Below are 15,828 nucleotides of genomic sequence, written 5' to 3' on the forward strand. Positions count from 1 at the left end.
TTTTTAATAAAATGCTAACCTGCCCCCTGAGTTTCTATTACTGTGGGAGTTGTCCCCTGGGCCAGGTGGTGATTTGTCTCCCTCCCTTCACTACCACCACGAGGACCCCCGGGGCTGCAGCCTCCTCCCTGTCTCTGATCAGAGCCGACACCAGACGTGATTAGCAGGCGCAGCAAATTCAATTTGTTAAATGAAATTGTATTTTGCCCACGGCTGCTTCTGTTTGATCCCTTGGGACAAAAGGAGCACGGGAGGGGTGGGGTGGTGAGGCAGGGGGAGGCCCAGGTGTGAGGGGGAGGGGTTCCTGTCCAGGAGGGAGGCAGCCTAGCAGGCTCAGGCACAAGGAGGAGCTGCCCTTCCCAAACATAGGTATCCCTTCCAGGCTGGGCAACCCCTGGCAAGCCCAGTACAATTAGTAGCACCGCCCCTGGACCAGCGCCCATGAGCCTAAGCTAACATGGAAACTGCCACGTAGGTTGGCACTCAGGCCCCTGCTCTCTCCTGGCTCACGTTGGCCACGCTTTACACGTAGCCCAAGTCACACCCTGCAAAGCTGCGTGGGAGGGAGGGGCGTGGCTGGCTTGGGCCTTCTGCTAAAACTCAGTTGCTGCCTGCCCAACCAGCCCTCTTTCCCTCCTCCCCCATGGGACTCAAGCTGAGGGTCAGAGGTGCTTCCGCTGGTGGGAACAAGGGAGGGGGGTGGGGTTGGAATTGCTGCCCCTCTGCGTGGGAACCTGGCCTGTGTAAGCAGGGCTGGATGGGGTGGACAGAGCGTTGCCTTGGAGGGCTTCGCACAGCTGCAAATGGAAGAAAGTGGGCCAGCAGGCTGCTGTTTACACCTAGTGAGGACTTCAAACCGACTTAGAAATCTGGCCGATCCTTCTTCAGTTTCTTATAGTCTGTTGAAACTGCGAGGAACTAGGATGAGAAGGAAAAGGGAATTACACTGGACGTTTCTGGTTACTCTGAGAGATGTACCAAGTTGATTTTCAGACCCAAGGATGAGAGTCTGCGTGTTCAGTGCTAGACCACCAGGAAGTACCTTGTATTGGTCATTGGGGCTCAGGCGGTTCCAGGGCTCTGGGTTGTTCTTTCGGTCCCAGCTGTGAAGTGGGAGGGGTAGGGTTAGGGTCTCCTCTTTGGAAGTCTGGATATGACACATCCCTCACCCCCACCCCCATGTTCAGTCGAGGTCCGTGTACCTCCCACATCATCTACCTGGGGGCCCATTTCTCAGAGCCTGATGTGCTCACAGGTAAGACAAGCCTGTCAGCATTGGGCCAGGGACACAGTGATTTTCCATGACACCAGAAGTGATCTGGTATCTCCCACCTTGGCCCAGTGTGGTGTCTCTGCACACCACCCAGACCCCTATAGTGCCACTCCAAAGCCCTACGGTACCCTCAGCCGCTCACCAGGCCACGCCCCAGTACCAGGCTCAGAGATAGCAGAACCCAAAGGCCAGCTGCAGGCAAAGCAATGTCTCCATGGCAACCAGGCCGGGAGCTACACGGGCTCTGCCGCCAGGAGCGGGTCCAGTTGGGAGCCACGCAGGAGTGAGCGGCAGGCTGGTGACTGAGGGAGGTAGGGCTCTGGGTCAGGAGTTGGCTCCACAGGAGGGACAAAGTCATGTGGATCCCCAGTAGGGCCACTCACTCTCACTGTCCCTGAGAGGCCCAAGCTTTCACATCCCAGGACCTCTGCCTGCATCCCCAGCCAGGCCTTTACCAGACATCTGGGCTGCGCAAGGCGAGACGCAGCAGGTAAAGAGCAGCACTGCCCATGCCCAGTCCAATGAAGCCAATCATCGGGATGAGCTGTGGAGAAGAGGAAGGATACTTTCAGGGACAGTTCCCTTTCTGCGGTGTCAGATCAGATCACCCTGCCCGGTCCCATCTCCTCGTCTGGCACTCTCTCCTTTCCGGGGGAAGATGCCTTCAGCCTCCTACAACCATGTGTACCCTCCACCAACTCCCATGGTTGGTCTCCTTTATGCCACAGCCAGTCTGGCTATGTTACAGGCATGAGTTGGAGACACCCTGGGGGAAAGCTAGGAGTGTTGGGGGAACTGAGCAAGAGCATCAGGAGCTCTGGGAATAGAACTCACCCCTGGATGTCTCTTGATCTGTCTGTAGAGTCGAGCCCCCAGACTGGTTCCTGCCATGTTGCCTCTTAATGTCTGGTCCTCTCTAGAGACTCTACCCTGTAGGTTGCCTGGGGTCCCGCCCATTGGGGAGGGGTCAGCCCAGCCCAGCCCAGCCCAGCCTGGCCCAGCTAAGCCTGCCTTTTGAGATGCACCCCACCCACTCCTAAATGACTTTTCCTGGCACAAAGCTGGGAGGGAAATTGGAATCTCCTCTAAATATTTGCACTCTGGCCCTGGGGAGACCACCATACCTGAGACTGGGATCTGAGGGCTATCCAAAAGTGGGGGAGAGATATGTTGTTAAGTACCATTGACTCAGTTCCGACCTATAAAGACCCTGTATAGAGAGTTTCCAAGGAGTGTCTGGTGAGCTTGAACCACCAATCTTGCGAGATATACCATGGGATAAACAGGCAGCAAAGAGCACGTGTGTGGGCTATTCACAGGTGGGACCAATGAAGGTCCAGGGGCTGTGTATCATCCAGAGCAGTCCTGTGACACTCCCAGAGTCACCCAGAGCTAGCAGGTCATGGGACCCTGGTATTACCACCCTGAGTATAGTGGGAGGAAGAATGGAACAGACAGACAGCAATCTCCCTTGTCAATTGATCTGACCTGGATTATCCTGGAATTGTGGTTTCAAGCCTGAAGAGTCTGGGGCAAATCTGGAACTCTGCTCAGATTAAGTCAGTTGGTGAAGTTTGGGGGCCTGAGAGACATGCTTACCCTGCCCACTTTCTTGAGGGGTGAGGGCGGTACCACCAAAGGAGACTGCCCACTGCCTTTGGCTGTGAAGAGAAGTGGAAGAGAATGGAAAGGGAGAGTCAAGCAAAGATAGAATACAAGTTGAAGGAGGAAAGAATGAGGCAGAGACAGGATGCCCGGAAGCGACTGGCTCTGTTGATGCAGCCAACTCAGGTGTGTGCTGTTTTGCCAGGGTGGAAATGCTCATCGCCCCCATCTTTAGGGAACTGGGTCCTAGGGCTTCAGAAGAGAACCCTAACCACCCCTTTCCACTCCCACGCTAGCCATTCCTGGACGTCGTGGCCGGATCCTGCCAAACTCCCCCACTTCGCCCCTTTCCCGCCTCTGGGCTCCTCGGGGTCCCGGGAGAGAGGGAGGGGACCCTTCCCAGGAGCGGGCCCCTCCTCTTCCCCCAGCTGACAAGCGCGGCTGTAATTAGGCTGCGGGGTCCCGGGCTCTCCGCCTCCCTCCGGCGGATAATGAGATAAAGTGTCAGAGACACGGCAAGAACAAAGAGACAGAGACTCACAGCGATACGTGTGTGGGGCGGGGGAGGAGGGCTGACGGGATGTCAGAGCCGCCAGCGGCACGAAGCCGGGTCCTCCCAGAGAGCCCGCACCTACAGGGCCAGACCAGAGAGGGGGCGTCCTTGTCACCTGCACCCCCGCAACCCTTCTGTCTCTGGGACTGAAAATCAATCCTGGTGCTTGAATTCCAACAGCTGCACAGCTGGGCGGCACAGCTGGCTCTGTGTGGCACAGCTGGGTTGCCAAGACACCGGGAGGGACGCCTGGCCCCTATTCCATGCCCCTCTTCTCTCCGGTCCTCGCCTGCGCCCTTGTGCCCTTTCTTATGCGTTCGGGTGACCAGGGCCTGGCATGTCCCGGATTCTCCGTTCTGCGTCGTTCCAGAGCAGCTGCTGTTCCTCTTGCCTTGGGCCTTCCGCCTGGGCTCCTTCCTCCTTCGCCGGCTTCCCCACGAACCGTTACTTACTTCTCTTTCTTGTCTCTCACATTTCTGTGACCACATTTCTAAGCCCTTCCCATGTCTGGCTCCGGTCTCTGGATCTTGGTCTATGGGGCCCGGAAGGGACTCAGAACTCTTAGGTTCCAGATACCTCTCCACCATCATCCCGCACTTGCCCTCTAAAGAGACTCAGGCTACTCTTGCTGGCCGAGCGGGGTGAGCGAAGGCAGGAGTCATTAGCCGTGATTAGGCGCGGCCGGAGGCCTGGCGGGTCCTGCCGGGTCCGGACCCCAGCATATGTAAAGAACGCTACACTCCCACTAGGACACTAATAGGCTCTCTGGCGGAGTAGCATATTAAACGACTCGGTACCTCTGAGGCTGTGGGCGCCCCTTGGAGGCCAAACGGTTCCCAAACCCTCGGGAAGTGGCCTCGGGTGCCCCCTGCCGGGAAGTGCCCACTCTGTGCCTAGTAGCGTTTCGGTAAGTAAGTGGGCACTGGACTGGTGTGTCCTCACCCAGGCCACCGTTCCAGTCACTCTCGCCGCCAGATCTCTCAGCCTAAACTCTTCTGGTGGGACGTGATGTCTGGGAGCAGAAAGGAGACGCTGAAGTGCTCGCCTCACTCGCCACAGGCGGCACCCAGGCTTTAAAATTGGTTCTCTCAGTGGGATTGGGTTGCCTCAAACACCTGGGGCTCCGTCTATGCTCTGGGGTAGTGCTGCTGCTATCAAGACAGCCCTCAGCCCTCTGACCCTGCTTGCGCCAGCCTCTGACTTCCCTTCCTTCTTGCCACTTTCTTCTTCAGGCCCTATCAGTCTGTCTTTCTGGGTTTGCCTGTGTCCTCATCATTCTGGCTTTGTCTGTGTCTCTTCCTCTGTAGCTGTCTCTACTTGGCTTAGTTTCTCTGCATCCTTTTCTCAGTCTCTGTTTCAGTCTCTTCTCTCTGCATCTTTCTCTACCTCCCTGTATCTCTCTTTACAAATGCCTGTCTCTCTGTCTCTCTTTATCTCTTCCTTCTCCATCCCCAGCCGTATTCCTATTCTCTGGGGGCTGCAGCACTCCAACGGGAGAGCCTGGGGACAACTTGGGGGTCCCCCTCCCGATCACCTCCACTTGCCCGTCACCTCGGCGCGGCCTCTGTCTTCCCGCTGCAGCTGTGGGATGGGGAAGAGGCGCCCGAGAGGGAAGATACAGTGCTCAGCATCTGTTTAGGAGCCCCGGGGCCCCTGACCCCCCTCTGCAGATATTAAGGGCGCTGGGTCCCGAGGCTTGGAGATGATCATGATTGCATCAGCCAGACAGCCGCGGAGCCGGGAGCCGCGCGGCGGGCGAGCTAGCAAGACAAAGACGCCCGCACCATCTGTTTATGCAAAGCGCTCTCCGCCAGGGACCCTGGCGTCCCGGCGCCTGGGTCGGCTGGGGCACAAGGTCATGAGCCCGTCCCCGCTTGGTGCCCGGTCGCGCCGCGGTCTCTCCCGCTCGAGGCGAGCGGGGCGGGGGGAAGCCGGGGGTGTTGATGTGATTGGAGCGGACGCGTCTGTTTCTTCAATAATGGATGGAGATGATGCGGACGGCGGAGCCGAGTCGGCCGGGAGAGGAGAGAGGAATAGAAATAGGGAGAGGAGGGGCGGGGGTGGGAGACGCACCCAAGCACACACGCACACACGCGCGCGCGCGTCACACTGTCATTCGGGTACACGCTACCGCGCGGCTCACACCCAGGCACACGCCCACGCACTGTCACCGAGACACACACGCACCTGCAGGCGGAGACGCCAGAGCAACACACACTCACCAGCGGCCCCTCCTGATGCACACAAACAGCCTTGCAGACAGATACACGGAAATGCCTACACGTGGGCACATCCAGGCGCAAAGAGGCACAGACATGCCAAAGCATGTATGCACACCCAGATGCTCAAGGGTGTTTGTTATTGTTATTGTTGTTGTTAGAAATTGGTGTGGGGTGGGTGGGACATAAACAAATCTGACAGATAAGACAGTGACACAGACACAGACGCTTACACCACCACCCATGGGGCTCAGATAAACACACCTTACACCCGGAGTCACAAACACACAATACCACACACCAGGAGCGTAGACACCACAATTGGCAGAAACGCAGACTCCCGCCCACCCACACAAGCTCAGAGCTCTAACCCACACATACGTAGGAGCTGCCGCCTGTATCTGGCAGAGGTGGAGGGTGCCAATGAGATCGCCCAGGTCCCGCTAGCAGGCCTCGTTAGCCTAGCAGTGTATAATGAGGTTGTGATGACAGGAGGCGCCTGAGGTTGTGGATTCAGTGGCCTTTGCGCCTCAGCTTGACTGGGACTAGGCTTGGGGGTCCAGTGGGCCAGGGCAGCCAGCGAGCTTCTTTTCCCCATCCCTAGTGCTGCCACGGCGGGACTTTGGGGGCTGCATTGGGAGACTCCCAGGAGCCACGAGGGTTGAAGAAAGGGTTGACGATGTAGCTGCCTCTTCTCTGCTCCTAGTCCAATTTTCCGACTTCCAGGGTCACTTTCTTTTTTCTTTTTTTTCTAAAAGGGAAGGGACACTGGCGAGGGAGGGAATGGGGGTTGTGTCTTGGACTCTGCCACTCCAGCCCCTCCTCTGGTCTGTTTTCAATTCAGTCCGCTCCTTAGTCCAGACTTATGACCTTTGCTGTGTGCGGTGGCATCATCCATCACCCTGGCGGCCACTCGAGGGAGTGGGGGCGTTAGGGTTCGCCCAGGGTCGCTGTCTTGCCCATCATCCTCTCCTGGGACCTGCTCTGTGGGCAGGTACGGGATGGGGAAGGAAAGTGACTATGGGGTTTGAGCACGACTTTTGAGTCTTACGTCCCCACCCCTAGCACCCAGCACCCTTTCTTTAAGTTCCCTACAACCCGCCTCCCCGATCCTCCCCCCCACTTTCTCTGGGGCCCTTTGCTTAATTTCCTATTAACTGCTGATAAATCCAATTAAACCGCCGCTCTAATTAGGGACAGCTGCCGGTTCCGCGAGGCGGGGAAGCGGGGCGCCCCCCGAGTGTAGGGGGAGAACAGCCGCTCTCCCTACTCGTCTGGCACCCCCCCCCACACCAGCATTGCCGCCCAATGAGCCAGTAAATTGGTTTTGCTTCAGCGTTATGGGGGGGCCTTCCTGAAGATATCCTGGAAGGGGGCGGGGGCTCCAGTTTTGAATCCCTCAGACCGATGGATGAAGACAGGCTATCGGAGCCCTCACCATCTCTCCCCCCCACTTTCCTGGTAGATACGCCCTGAGTGGCTGGGGTAAGAAGCCTGATTTGTGTGTAGTTGAAGGACCTATGATGTGTTCCTATTCCAGTCCAAGCATGATTAAAGGTGGGCTGCGAGTTAAAGTACTGAATTGCAAGGTCAGTTTGAACTGCAAGATCCGGGGGTTCAAACTCACCAGGCGCTCCTCGGAAACCGTATACAGGGTCACTGTGAGTGGAAACCGACTTGAGGGCACTAAGCAACCCCAACCTAAGTCGTTCTTTTGATCCTGAGGATGGCCCTAGGCATCCTGGACAGTCAAGGGCAATGGGGACAGCAGACCCAAACCAGTTCTGCAGCCAATCTTCTGTTCTTCCCTACCCACCCACCCCCGCGCCTCCTCTATATCTCAGCCTTCTGGAAGGAAAGGGGGCTCCGTCCGTGCTGGACCCCCTTCTTCCCAGCCCAGCTGAGCTGCTGCCCTCCCCCCCACCAGCAGCAGATGGTGCCCGAGCTCCTGCTGCCAACCTTGCCAGGCAGCCAACCTCAGGCCTGGCAGACAACCCGCAAAAAAAGAGGAGCTCCTGGCTGGCCACATCGACCCTCCCCCACCCGCCACCAAGCTCAAGCCTCTCTTTCTGCCCCACTCCAGCGACCACCCCAGACAGCTTCTCACTGGTCTGCTCCCAGGTCCCCAAACTCCTTGTCTCCTGCTCCCTTCCCTACACTTTCCGGTTCCTCACCACCTGCCGCCCGGACCAAGGCCGACACATTTGCATATTTACATATGCAAATAATAACATTTGCATATGACGCGCCGCAGGGGGGTCTGGGCTAGAGCTGGGGAGCTGTCTGGCCCGCGCCCTCTCACTCCGTACCTGTCGGAAAGGGCTGGGGAGGAGGCTGAGCGGGAGGGGTTAGCCCCCTCCCTGCCTGGTTCACACAGATCCCCGGAGGACTAGAGGAAGTGTTGCCATGGAGACAGCACGCACCCCACCCCCTCCTAGGCCTAGGGTCTCCGGCTGGGTGTCTGGTTGTCTCCCCCTAGGTCCCTCGCTCTCCAACTGAGATCTTGCGTCGCCCCCTGGTGGCCCAGATCGGCGAAGAGCCAGGTTGAAAAGGGAAAGGAGTTGCTTGCGGCAGAAACTCGGCCAAGAGATGCAGCTTCCAGTAGTAAAAGCTTTGGGTACTGTAACTCTAATTCGGCTGCCCTTTCTTTAAGAACAAAAGGCCACACCAGGCAGACACACCTGTCACCCTACCTCCCACTAGCCTCAGTCTAGCTGGGTAGATCTCAGGTTACCCAAAGGTAGTGTGGTGGGATCGCTAGATAGGATTTGCACTCATCTATCTGCAGGCCCAGTCCTCCCCTCTGCCTCGCAGCCTTCCCTTCATAGCCCCTCAATTAAACATCAAATTTTTCTAACGTTTGTCAAAACTTTAATAAATGGACAATATTGACAGTTCACCCACCTCATCCCATTCCCTCCCCCCATGGAGACACGTCCTTTTTCCAGCTTTCATGTAGGCTGGGCCTGAAGAAGGGGGTGGGAGTGCAGGTTTGGGCTGCGCTGGGTACTAGGTCTATATAGGATGGGGGTGGCGGGAACCAGTTTCTTCTCATTACAGGTCTTTCCACCTCCCTCCGTTAGCAGCAGTCTAGTTGCCTTCTCCCCTTTCCTCCAACTTCCCCTGGGCCCGCCCAGAATGGGGAATTGGTATCTCTTGCCTGCAGGCACCCGCACCCCTAAATCTCCTCCAGGAAGTCAGTGGGGAACAGCCCCACCTTGCGACCGGTGTAGACCTTGACGTAGCCACCGGCTTCGTCTCCTTTCTGCACCACGATCTGGGGATTTAAAAGGAATAGAAGAGGAATCAGTGGGGAAAAGTTTGAGAGAGTAGTCCAGGGTTGAAGGTACATCCTACTCTCATTAATAGGTTAAAATCTCCAAGAAGTGTAGAGCAATTCGGAGCTGGGGATGGGTTGGGACACCAGATACCTGATCTTTCTTGAGAGTGATCTGCCCTATCTCGCGGTTTCCCACAAAGCTTCTCGTTACACGGTGCACACGCTCTCCAGCACGGACGCGAATGATGAAATTTGGAGGGAAAAACCCGACTTTTTCCCCGATTTTCCCCTAGGGGAGATGGGAGGGAGAATCAAAATCTCAAGTGGTATGTTTTAAGTACTCAAAGTACCCTACCCCAGCCACTTCTCTTACCCGCCACCACTCCTCATTGGAGTCATCGATAACTGTGATCTTCTCTCCAGGCCTGGCAGAGGAAGGCAGGGGCTTCACTCACATTCCTCCTCCCAGCTCCAGCCCCAATAGGCTCCAAGCCCTAAGCCCCCTTTTCCCTCTCCCACAGGGAGTCCCGCTCTTCCCTCTCCCCTTCCCAATACTCTACTCCTCTCAACGAATCTCACGGGAAATCCAAATCGTCCTTTTCCAGGGCTTTGAATCGATAAAGAGCCACAAAGTAGTGAGACTGCTGGAAACCAGGCTGCTTGTGCTAGGGTGAGAGGAGGTGGTGAATCTTAGTGTTCCCTGCCCTACAATGAGCGGGAAGAGTCCAAGGCAGGGCATTCTCACATTACATTCCAATTCTCTCCCAGGTCCCTGACCTGAAGGATGTGTGTGTGTGTGTGTGTGTGTGTGTGTGTGTGTGCTTCTGCTGAGGTCCTGGGTAGTGTCAGACCTGGGTCAGGGAGTGGGCTGGGGTCCTTGCAGGGAGGAAGGATTCTCACTTTGTCATCAGGTGTCTTCTTCTCAGTCTTTTTATCCCCTTCAGGATTTCCTGGGATGGGCAACACCAACAAATTGTTTTAGGCAGCCCTCATTCTCTCACCCTTTCATTTCCATGACTGGCCTGCCCTTTGTCCCTCTATTCCATGGCACAGCTAAGCCCCTGGCTACTACACTTTTATGGATAGAGGTGGGTGACACTTACCAGCCTGGGGTTTTCCTTCTTCTGGTCTGGCTGCCTCTGGCTCCTCCTCCATCATGGCTGCTAGGGGCTATAGGGGGTATCCGCATTAGGGGATAGGGTCTTAGGAAACCATCAAGTCAGAGAACTAGACAATATGACCTCAGGGTTGGGAGGAGCCCAGGAGGAAAGCCTAGTTCAGTATCCCAATGAAGAGGCTTCTTCTAAAACAGATTAGTGGTAGGTCACTCACATATTCTTGAATATGAATAATGACCAGGAGCTCACTACCTTACAAAGCAACCTCATTCAATTTGGAGGTAATTCCCCATATTAAGCCTCTGCCAGTTTCCCTGTAACTTATATTATTTCTGATTTGACCTCAAAAGCAATATAGATATACGATCCTTTAAAAGACTGAGGACAGCTGATGTTGTTATAAAGTGCTGTCAAGTCAGTTCTAACCAACAGTGACCCTGTATAGGGTTTCTGAGAAGTGGCTAGTGGGTTTGAACTTCCAACTTTGCAGTTAGCAGTCCAATGCTTATCCTATAGTGCCACACCAGGACTTCTGATATGACCCTTCAAATCACCCCCTGGATCCAGATTCAGACCCTTCACTATACAGTCTATACTTAGACATACTCTAGGGTATGATAGAAAAATGGACATAAAAGTTTTTATTAATTCCCTTAGGAGAAAAGAACCCAAGTGTGCTAGTCTTTCTGCAAGCAGCTAAGTCATACTGCTAGTGCCTAATAAGGCAAGTTCACTCCATAAAAATCCCTAATCTGCCCCCAACTGCCATCATCAACTACTTTGAGGTCAGATTTTGAATAGTCTTTTTATGCAGTGTTTTTGTTTTTTTTTAATCCAAGAACAGATCTGTACATTTCTTCTTACAAAATTTCAAATGACTAGTTTTGGCCCACTCTTTTAGCCTATAAAATCTTTTGAGTCTATTACTCAGTGTATAAGTTTCCTCTTCTAGCTTTCTAGTACCTACAAACTTAATGGATATACCACTTACATTGTGTCACTGAGAAGAATGTCATAGGTGAGGAAGAAGAACCAAATCATGTTATAAGACATCAGAAAGCTCCCTCTAGCTGGACACTCTTGAAAGGACCAGGACACTTTGTGTACTGTCACTTACTCAGTTATATGAAACCATTTAATTAACCATCATCCATGTTAGTTCATCCTTGTCGTTAAGTACCTTCCAGTCGGTTCCTACTAAAGTGACCCTATGGTTTCCGACGCGCATCTGGTAAGTTTGAACTGCTGACCTAGCGGTTCAAACTGACCCTGTGGTCCAGTGCTTTATCCTACAGCACCACACTAGTCCATCCACAAAGATATAAGGATACTCTGTCAAAGTCCCTGATGAACTGGTATGCACTAAGTCTATGGCATTATCAATCTAGTAACTATATTACAAAAGAGAATTCAGTTGGCCTTTGCCAATGGTTTTGTGCCTCAGTTTCCTATCTATAAAATGAATGGGTTAGACCAGATGACCTTCATGGATCCCCACACAGCTCTAGAATTGTGACGACAAGTTCTCTTCCCCATATTTAAAAGCTCAGCTCTTGTCCGTTACCCAGCAATGCCAGAGGCCTGAAGCCTAGACTTCCAGATGGTTATAGTGGTTAATCTGAAATTTTCAGGAAGGAAATACTAGGAAAAACATGCTCTATAGCAGGGGCTCTTAACTGGGGGCCCACAGTGAGCTACAGTAGGCCAAAAAACTCTAAAATTGCAGCAAAACATGGTTGGGGCTCCATAGTTTCTGTCAGTTGTTCAGACATGGACATGACCTGCTTCGTGTCCTAACTATGAAGAACCTCAGTGGGGAAGGTAAAGTGTGCTCACATTTTTCTTATCTGCCTGTCCCTTCTTTCGTTCCTTGTTTGCCATGATCACCCCAGTGCGCAGGGTTTCAAACACAGGGTCATTGCGATTAGCAGCAGCTAATAGAAATGGCAGAAGAGAGAAGAAAGGCATTACTGTGCAGGCATAGAAAGGCTTGGAGGAAAAAGAAACCTAAGGATGGGAGAGGTGGATTTGAGTAGCTAAATACCCATGGAGCAGTAGATGCTGATTAGGGAAGGGTTAGCTGGGCAATACCTGGGTCATCCATGCATAAGGGCTCTAACAACATCCCTAGAAATGTAATATCATAGAAGAAAAAACATTACCAGAACTCCTTCTACGCAGAGCATTATACAGATTGACAACTTTGGTAAATTATTTGGACATTGTTGTTGTTGTTAAGTGTCTTCTAGTCGATTAGGACCCAAGTTAGGGCATGCTTAAATAATCCTTATTCTCCTTTGAAAGAGATTGGGTCCTTGACTGCTGGTTTCTGATCTGCTTTGTGCCATACGTAAGCTGGGGTGCTAATACCCAGGGTTTTTCTTTCCCACCCATGGTCCTCACAGAGTTCAGCCTCTACTCTAAATCAAAGTTGAGCAAATTGTTAATGGATATACTCTCAAATGTTGCCAAATTATGAAAGGATGCCAACTGCTCTGCCCATGGTCTGGCCCTGAATCCCCATCACTCTGTAACAAGGATGAGGACAATCAGGAATCTTTGGTTTTGCTTAGAAATGGTTTTGCATATGAACAGCACAGATTTTGAAATTAAGCAGTTTTTGGCTCTGCCTTACTAGCTATGTGTATGGCCCTAGCTAAATCTTATGGAGCTCAGCTATAAAACAGGAAATAAGATCAACTCTATTCAAGATGGCTAAGAATATATTAGGTTGAGAAAGAATCATGGGAAATAGAATCTGTTTTGGAATTTGGCTTCCAAAGCTAGTAGTAATGCTGAAGCCACCTCAAGGCTTGCCCATTCCCGTAGGTCCCATGCAGGGCACTTACAGACACAAGCGAACTGCTGGTTGCTGTAGAGTGGGGAGCTATAGGCCCGGCGAAAACCAGGGGGCTGTAGAATGGGATGGGATGGGAGGGAACGTTAGACATAGCAAAGTAGGACCCAGCGTACCCCCTCTTCCAGTGCGTCTCCACCCCATCTTAGGATAAGAGATGGGCCGAGAAAAGAAAAACAGGAAAATGAATGGGATGGCTAGAGGAGAGGCTGGCAGGGTTGGCTGGGCACGTCCCCTCCCTTCTGCCCAGAGCCTACTCACAATCTTGCCGAAGCATCTCTGCATCTCCACATAGGACTGGCAATGCTCATGGATGTTGGTTTTGCAGTTCTTACAGCGAAGTCCAAATTTGTTGTTAACTTGGGAGAGGGAAGAACATTTGGGTGAGGTTCCTGGCTTTCCTTCCTTTTGAACCTCTGCTGCTGCTCTAGTTCTTGGGGCCCTTTTTCTGTTTGAGACCTTACACTCTCAGTCTCTAATAGTCTTTTCTTGAAGTCAAATATTGGCACAGCCAGTTTGTTATCCAACTTTTCATATCTTGTATCTCTCCCCAAACTCCCCCTATCCCACCTCCCATCCCGTCTTCCACATCAGTCTCTCTCCACTTCCTTTCAGGACTCACGCACAATCATCCGCGCACAGACATCACAGAACTTGGGCTTCTTGAAGAAATGATCCTTGAATTTGTGGGGCTTATCATTGACAAGCTTAGGAGGTTCTTGGGGTAGTTCCTCCTCTTCCTCTTCCTCCTCTTCTTCTTCCTCATATATGTAGTAGATAGGCCCACCCCCAGCTCCCACTGCTTCCCCATTGGCTTGGGGCTCTGAAGGAAGCTCCATCTCCTTTGTCTCCATAGGCCCCTTCCTGAACAACTGCTTCAGCCTCTGTAGCTGAGGAAGGGGAGGAGGAAGGGAAAGAAATCTGGTGTTAAAATAACTGTCATCCTCTCAAGAGTCCCAAAGTACTCTGAGTATCAAAGTTAACTTGATGCTTTCTAGTGCCTATGCCCCAGAATTAGCAAGTCCTGGAGGCTGCAGGTACTGGCTGGCATTCTAACAGTAAATGAGACACAAGTGACATCAATTCAGGCACTGTTCTTCCAGGGCTGTCATGACTTCCCAGTTCCCCACACCCAGTGGTCACAGGCCCACACTCACCCCACTTTGCCGAGTCTCTGCTGGGAAGGAGGGCTTAGGAGACTCCAGCACCTCCTTTTCAGTCATCCTGTAAGAGGTTGGACCCCACTATGAAATCTAATTTCTGCCTGCATTCTTCCCTCCCTTATTCTTGTCCCTGTCCTTGAAGGAGAAATTGGTTAAGCATAGACCCTTGCATAGGGTTGGCTTGTAAACAGAAACACTCCATGAAGGTCCAGAGAACAGTCAAGCAAACCAAAGAACTTACCAACCAAAACCCATACCCATCCTTTCACCGCAAGAGGCAACCCCAGAGTTTACAGCCTAACAGTGTTCAAGACTGTTGAGCTTGGGGGATTTTCCTACAGGTACTGTTTCTCCTGGGAGGCTGTGGGCAACAGAGATGGGACACGCCTTCTGAGATCTCCTCTCTCCAAGAGCTTTAAGTGTATGTATGTCCACCTGCCTGAGTACAGATGGGCTGGGGACATCAGTCCCTACTTGTTTTTTGAGCCCTGGGGGCCTTTTGCCTAGTTCCATCCCAGCCTGCCTCAGGCCTCAGCTATTTTAAGTTTCCAGAGTAATATGAGCCTTTTTCTTCCCTTACTACTCGGTTCCCTTGACCCCACCCCACACGCCCTCCAATCCTAGCATTAGTTCTGGATGAGAATAATGATAATTCCTCATAAACTTCTTATATACCAGGGAGAAATGAAGAACTAGGGAAGCTGGGGTGCATGGTCCTGTAAATGGAAAGAAGACAGAAAAGGCAACTTACGTTTGGGATTCCCTAATCCAGTCCACAGCCTGTGGAGGGCAGAGGGATCCCCTGGGGCTGGGTGCAGGTGATGGGGGCGGATCAGTCCTCTTCCCTGGGGGCTGAGCCCCCCCAGTACCCTCTGTACTCACACTGGCTACTCAGACGGTATTTGTAGACCTCCTAGTCTCACTCCTTGGTGTCAGAGCTGAAATGACAGGACTGGAGGAAAGCGGACAGCTGAGCAACACAGCTGACACACAGAAATTAGACCCAGGGAGGTCTGGGGCAGGGCTGGACCCTAAGCTCTCCCATCCCCCAGAGCTGCTGTTCTACACTCTTCATCTTATGGTGAACAGGCCAGTCCTGGCTAAGTTTAGGACTCAAGAGACTCTTTCTGTTCAGGCTGCATACCTACTGGAGGGTATTTTAGATGACTGAAGGTGAAGTCAAGATGAATTATTGGTAGGAGTCCTGCTCCCATTTCCCATGGTCCAAACACCTCCCCAATTTTGTCCTCCCTGGATCTACATTAGGAATTACTGATTTCAACTTCTCAGTCTTGTTTTCTTGTGACCATGGATTTTAATGCCCTCAAGCATCCCTCAAGCTTTAGGAAGAAAGGCTAGGAGACTGGAAAGTGTCCCTTTGAATCATCAGCGCTTTCCCATCAGCTAGACTGGGCTGCTTTCTTATCCATTGAGTACTTGGTATTCTCCACGGGGAAGGCACCTTGCTCTATCCTACTGTTAAGTGCTATCCAGTTAGCTCTGACTCACAGTGAGCCCTCTGTAGGGTTTCCGAGGAGTGGCTGGTAAGCTTGAACCACCGACCTTATGGTTCAAACCGACCTTACAGTCCAGTGCATTAGTCCTTATTGCTGCAGTCCTTAAGAGCTGCTAGAAAGACTAAGCCTTCCATCAGAAGAGCTCTTGGGGAATGAAGGTCTGACACCCAGCTAGGGATGGTCAACAGTGGACAGAAAGCTACAGTTGCTACCCAGGGAGTTTTGATCATATGTAAAAAATGT

General features: G+C 52.6%; 2 protein-coding genes across 3 annotated transcripts; both read right to left on the reverse strand.

The window, feature by feature from the left end:
- Window positions 1–861: 861 nt before the first annotated feature.
- On the reverse strand, window positions 862–2,164 carry NDUFA4L2 (NADH dehydrogenase (ubiquinone) 1 alpha subcomplex, 4-like 2). Its single transcript, XM_006859465.1, has 4 exons — window positions 2,108–2,164; window positions 1,729–1,817; window positions 1,043–1,103; window positions 862–918 (listed from the first exon to the last, which is right to left on the reverse strand). Exons 1-4 carry the CDS (start codon window positions 2,162–2,164, stop codon window positions 862–864), a joined length of 264 nt encoding a protein of 87 aa, XP_006859527.1.
- A 6,569-nt stretch (window positions 2,165–8,733) lies between these two features.
- On the reverse strand, window positions 8,734–15,019 carry STAC3 (SH3 and cysteine rich domain 3). 2 transcript variants are annotated; one of them, XM_006859466.1, is made up of 11 exons: window positions 14,063–14,128; window positions 13,528–13,795; window positions 13,167–13,264; window positions 12,898–12,961; window positions 11,885–11,982; window positions 10,034–10,100; window positions 9,831–9,880; window positions 9,510–9,595; window positions 9,304–9,355; window positions 9,082–9,219; window positions 8,829–8,927 (listed from the first exon to the last, which is right to left on the reverse strand). In XM_006859466.1, exons 1-11 carry the CDS (start codon window positions 14,126–14,128, stop codon window positions 8,829–8,831), a joined length of 1,086 nt encoding a protein of 361 aa, XP_006859528.1. The 2 variants fall into 2 exon arrangements, with proteins under 2 accessions (XP_006859529.1, XP_006859528.1); XM_006859467.1 differs by lacking the exons at window positions 13,167–13,264; window positions 13,528–13,795; window positions 14,063–14,128 and adding an exon at window positions 14,820–15,019 and having other exon boundaries at window positions 8,734–8,927; window positions 12,887–12,961.
- Between the last annotated feature and the right edge of the window lie 809 nt (window positions 15,020–15,828).

The sequence above is a fragment of the Chrysochloris asiatica genome, unplaced genomic scaffold (assembly GCF_000296735.1).
Source record: "Chrysochloris asiatica unplaced genomic scaffold, ChrAsi1.0 scaffold00033, whole genome shotgun sequence".
NCBI classification, from domain to species: domain Eukaryota; kingdom Metazoa; phylum Chordata; class Mammalia; order Afrosoricida; family Chrysochloridae; genus Chrysochloris; species Chrysochloris asiatica.

Bases quoted from the DNA above. Each gene is read 5' to 3' on its own strand.
- NDUFA4L2 (XM_006859465.1), bottom strand. From the start codon at position 2,164: ATGGCAGGAACCAGTCTGGGGGCTCGACTCTACAGACAGATCAAGAGA. The intron at 1,104-1,728 runs GTAAAGGCCTGG...CCCACTTCACAG, and splicing joins TTGCGCAGCCCAGATGTCTG to CTGGGACCGAAAGAACAACC. The intron at 919-1,042 runs GTACTTCCTGGT...TTCTCATCCTAG, and splicing joins GCCCCAATGACCAATACAAG to TTCCTCGCAGTTTCAACAGA.
- STAC3 (XM_006859466.1), bottom strand. From the start codon at position 14,128: ATGACTGAAAAGGAGGTGCTGGAGTCTCCTAAGCCCTCCTTCCCAGCA. The intron at 9,596-9,830 runs GTGAGAATCCTT...CTCTCACCCTAG, and splicing joins AGAAGACACCTGATGACAAA to CACAAGCAGCCTGGTTTCCA. The intron at 9,220-9,303 runs GTAAGAGAAGTG...CATCTCCCCTAG, and splicing joins CCAATGAGGAGTGGTGGCGG to GGGAAAATCGGGGAAAAAGT.